This window comes from Zeugodacus cucurbitae, chromosome 2 (assembly GCF_028554725.1).
Source record: "Zeugodacus cucurbitae isolate PBARC_wt_2022May chromosome 2, idZeuCucr1.2, whole genome shotgun sequence".
Taxonomy (NCBI): Eukaryota; Metazoa; Arthropoda; class Insecta; order Diptera; family Tephritidae; genus Zeugodacus; species Zeugodacus cucurbitae.
The window spans coordinates 20049991-20054520 of record NC_071667.1 but is presented as its reverse complement, the minus strand read 5'-3'; the positions used below and the strand labels follow the sequence as shown (position 1 = coordinate 20054520).

The following is a 4530-nucleotide window of genomic DNA, read 5'->3' as shown; positions in this document are numbered from 1 at the left end:
TCTTTGTTTGAAGGTTGTATTTCTACCCTCCTAAGTAAATAGGCTTCACGACGCTTTTCTGCATACTTAGCTTTTGTTGGGTCTTCCGCCTTGAATATTGACCATTCTGAGGCATAGACACCACCGGTACCAGCAAGCATAACCTTTGGCATCACCCTTTCCCTTTTGCTTTGTAGCCAAGCTTTGTCTACTTGGCTTGGCTTCGGCTGCCGTTGATGTTTTTTTGCCGACCACTCGTATATGTATATGAAAATATTTTCAAATAGTTAGACGAAGATATTTTCATACATTGCTTGGTGACTGAGAAATTTCACTTTCTCATTTTTGCAGAATGTATTTTTCCCGAAATTTAAGGCAAGCTAGGCCCCAGGGATTTGTACAAGAAATTTTGTGATAAGAGTTCTGCCAAGGAGCTCGAAATTATTATAACAAAATTGAATGACTATGGGCTTCGGGGGCTCATTGGGGTATAATTTTTGACAAGGCACAAAAGCGATAGTACCTAATAATGAACTGAAGAAGAGATCTCCATCCTTCGATATCCAGCGAATGCCTTGTTGACAAGAAAATACATAAACAAGATTAAGAAAATGCTTGGTCCGCGAGGTAACTAAACTTTGAACTACTAATTGGTACTGGAGTAATTTAAGATGTTATTATATTTCCACACATAATCTGAAAAAAAAACCCTTTAATTTTTTTTTATTTTACAGTGTACTTTCTTCAAACACTGTACTTCTTCGTGCATGTGAAAGTCGCACCCTAGACCGCGCCACGAGCATACAATACATCCAAATATACAAAAGTAAAGTAACGCACGAGAGCAGAGCACGATCAACCACCGTAGCACAGACAAAGACACGGAGGACTACTGGTACGCGCTATACTTGAAGGCGCTGTAGACGCATGTCTGGCGCTCGCACAGCAACCTAGCCGATCGAGTACGAAATGAGTACGGCAATGCCGCTACATACAACTCGAATCAGAGTGTAGGAACGAAAATGGCGAGGGAGCGACACCAAACAACAACAGGTTGTGCACACAGAGAATTATTGAAAGTGCGAAGCTGGTGTTACTTTAAGGGTGGCAGCAGCCAAGCAGCGCACATGCGCGCATACTTTATGAGGTGCACAAGTGTGTGGACCGAACGCAAGGCTACAAAAGGATGGCAATACCTTGGGTTTGCATCATTTCTCAAACAGCTACCGTGCGGTAAACACTTGACACACTCGCCAACTCGTCGACTACGACACAAACGCTCTTGGCTCTGTCGGTGCGAAAACTTGAAAACCTATTCGTAAAATAATATAAAAGTGAAAACCTGTTCGTTACTAGTGCTTTGTGCAAACATACATATATACACTCGTGGTGCGCGTACACTTGTTCTACAACTTAAAGACGCTTAGCGCGCACTTGCAAATCTCCGCCAATAACAATATACAATATGGCTGTGGACGGACAACGTTTCATGACCAAGACACAACACTATCGTAAGGTCACAAAACCGTTATTGGAGCGGAAGCGACGTGCACGCATGAATCTCTACTTGGACGAACTGAAGGATCTCATTGTGGACACAATGGAAGCGCAAGGCGAACACATCGCCAAACTGGAGAAGGCCGACATACTCGAGCTGACCGTCAACTATTTGCGTACACATAAACATGAGATCGCCGCAAGCGTTGCACAGCATCAATCCGTCGGCGATCCAGCTGGTCGCGGCATAAATGTGGAGAAATTCCGCGCTGGCTATACGCAAGCAGCCTATGAAGTGTCGCGCGTGTTCGCTACAGTGCCGGGTTTGGATGCAAAGTTCGGCACAAAACTCATGAAACATTTGGGTTATCAATTGAAGGATTTGCAACAGCCAGCGGCAATGCCAATGACGCCTGCTAATGAAGAGGCGCTCAATTTGGAGGTGGTCAAACGCGCCTCCTCGGCTTCACCCACCGCTTCTGTGTCTGCTGATGAAAATATGAGGCGCGCTTATCAACAGCAACAACTACAAATGTACGAGAATTTGCAACGTTTGCATGAAGACGAGCAACACGGTGAATGCTTGTGGCGCCCCTGGTAGTGCCACTTGCATCATGCGACGCTTCGGTTTTTTCAAAGAGCTTTGTTTTTAGACACTCCCCAGCCAGTGGCTTTAATAGTTTTAAGTGTTTCTAGTGTTATAAGTAATATGAAAAATAATTTGTGAATAATATTTGATTTATATGTATGTGTATTAGTTTAATCATGATCAGCTTTATCGTTTTAAGTACAAATTGTCTGCCTTTTTTAGAGTTGTAATAATGTGATTTGCCTGTGATAGCCGCCAACTCCACTCAGTTAGCGATTGGTCTGTTCGTAAACCGATCTCCATATATCCCCACGTACTTCCGAGTATATTTAAAAAATAAGTGTCTCAAATAAGTTATATAGTTCTTTAATAATTATTTATAAGATCATTTAAAGCTTCCAGTTTCATTTTTTTCATTTATTCATATTTGTAACTATTAAGCACTTTTTCTTATGCCTTTATATAAATATATTCACTTTTATCATATATATATATCATTTTATAAATTTTATATCATAGTGTTTAGCGCTTCGAAACAATTGTATATTTCGCTTTGATGAATTATTGGTTTAATTGCTTTAATATTATTTCAAACAAAATGCCTTTAATGATAATTTTACTATTATATATCTAGAGTTCACTGTAGACTTAAGTGCATATCCAGTTTATCACACTAAAATAATAAATATAATATTTACAAACTAAATTAAAAGAGTTTCAAATACAAACAATTGTTGATAGGGATATTTTACAGTCGAATTGATCTCTACATTCTAAATGACATAACCGATCGAGAACACCATTAAATATGTCATAAAATAGCACGGTATATTAGACGCTTTTGAAATATTTTTTTAAAGCCCCGGTGACCACTCATAAGCCAGTTGATCAGCATGTTGTCTAAACCGAGACGATCAATCTAGAAAGTCATAATGGAGGAGAACAATATATTATACTTTGGTCTTTAACCCACAAATAAACTGACCAAAAACTTTGAACGTTCACTCGTACATTTCCCCATATAGATTTATTAATAGAGCAATGAGAGCGATGCTTTTAACTCTTTGACACACAAAATAATTCGAATTTTCAACGAACCCAGAAACAACTTAGAATAGTGATCATAAAGACCAAAGAACAGAGAGTCGATATGTACAGTACATTAAGCATAAGCACTGAAGTTTATAGGCTGAGTGGGAAAATAAAAACTGAAATATTATTTCTAGCAAGTGTACACATTTTGGATAAATTGTCTTGTCAGATATCAAATAAAGCACAGTATTGTTTCGTTACTGGAAACATAAGGCTATTTTGATCATCACTTTGGATATATCTGAATATAGTTCTATATAACAATAGAAATTACCTAGTGACCTCAAATTGAGCAAACTTTGAATATATTTAAATCGTTGGGAATTTAATCAATCGGAAATGCATTAAAGGCCGGCGGGATTTTCCAAGCTTTAGTCAAAGAATTTATTATTGTACTATCTTATTCGGTATTGTTTCCTTATCTAAAAATCCATCCAATTTAAATTTAAATTTAAATGTATAAATCTTGAATTTAAAAAGGATCCTAAATGTACTGAACTGCCGTAAAACTTCCCTCGAATTTATTAACTAATGGATTGGAGGTCTTTCATAACTTGACTTGACCATTTAGTTGATCTAGCAATAAACGATTTGTGTCATCAGATTTTTTTTCGACTAATAAGCTCGCAAGAGATTACATCACAACAGTTTATGCCTTGTGGCTGTTAACAACCTTTTTGGATACGTTTCTATAGTTCCGAGTAAACTTGGATCTCCAAATGTGTAATAAATATCATACTGTCAGTAAAGAGACGCATTTTAAGCAACTTCTTACCGATGCAAATACAAATGGGACTTCATTCTATCATATCTATCTTTGAGCATAAGATATACATCAATATGCGCTTGAGTGGTTCTATAGCTAAAATATAATTTAATATATTAGGTTTAGCCGCGAAATTCAAAAGACAAAAAGGCGGAGAGGAAATATTTGCCAAATAATCTTTTATAGCGAACTATTTCGAGTATTAAGTTGAAGAAGTTGTCATTAGAAAGAAGTTACTTCATCTCAAGCTTAATATACTTGTACATAGTGTCGCACTACCCAAGGTATAGCATTTAATAGTGAGCAGATCATTATTTTAATGCCTACAAATCAGCTCTTAATACAATAAAAACGCAAACGTTAATGGAAACGATGTAAGCATAATAAGAATATATAAGCTAAAATAATGAAAGTCAAAACCACCAGCAGCTTGGCAATTTTTAATTAGTTTGAGAATATTCTGTAGCAGTAAAAACCAGGAACTTTGTCTATACATCCATAAAATGTACTATAATATCTACCATTTGTTCAAGACAGGATATTATAGTATCTACTGAGATATAGCCATATAACTATGAGCCATTAGAATTGAGAATATGTGCTACGT

At 37.0% G+C, this 4530-nt stretch overlaps 1 protein-coding gene across 1 annotated transcript; it reads left to right on the top strand.

Moving 5' to 3' along the window:
* Positions 1-510: 510 nt before the first annotated feature.
* LOC105217832 (enhancer of split mdelta protein) lies at positions 511-2722 on the top strand. Its single transcript, XM_011193057.3, has one exon. The coding sequence runs from the start codon at positions 1445-1447 to the stop codon at positions 2075-2077; it is 633 nt and encodes a 210-aa protein (XP_011191359.1). The 5' UTR covers positions 511-1444; the 3' UTR covers positions 2078-2722.
* Positions 2723-4530: the final 1808 nt, after the last annotated feature.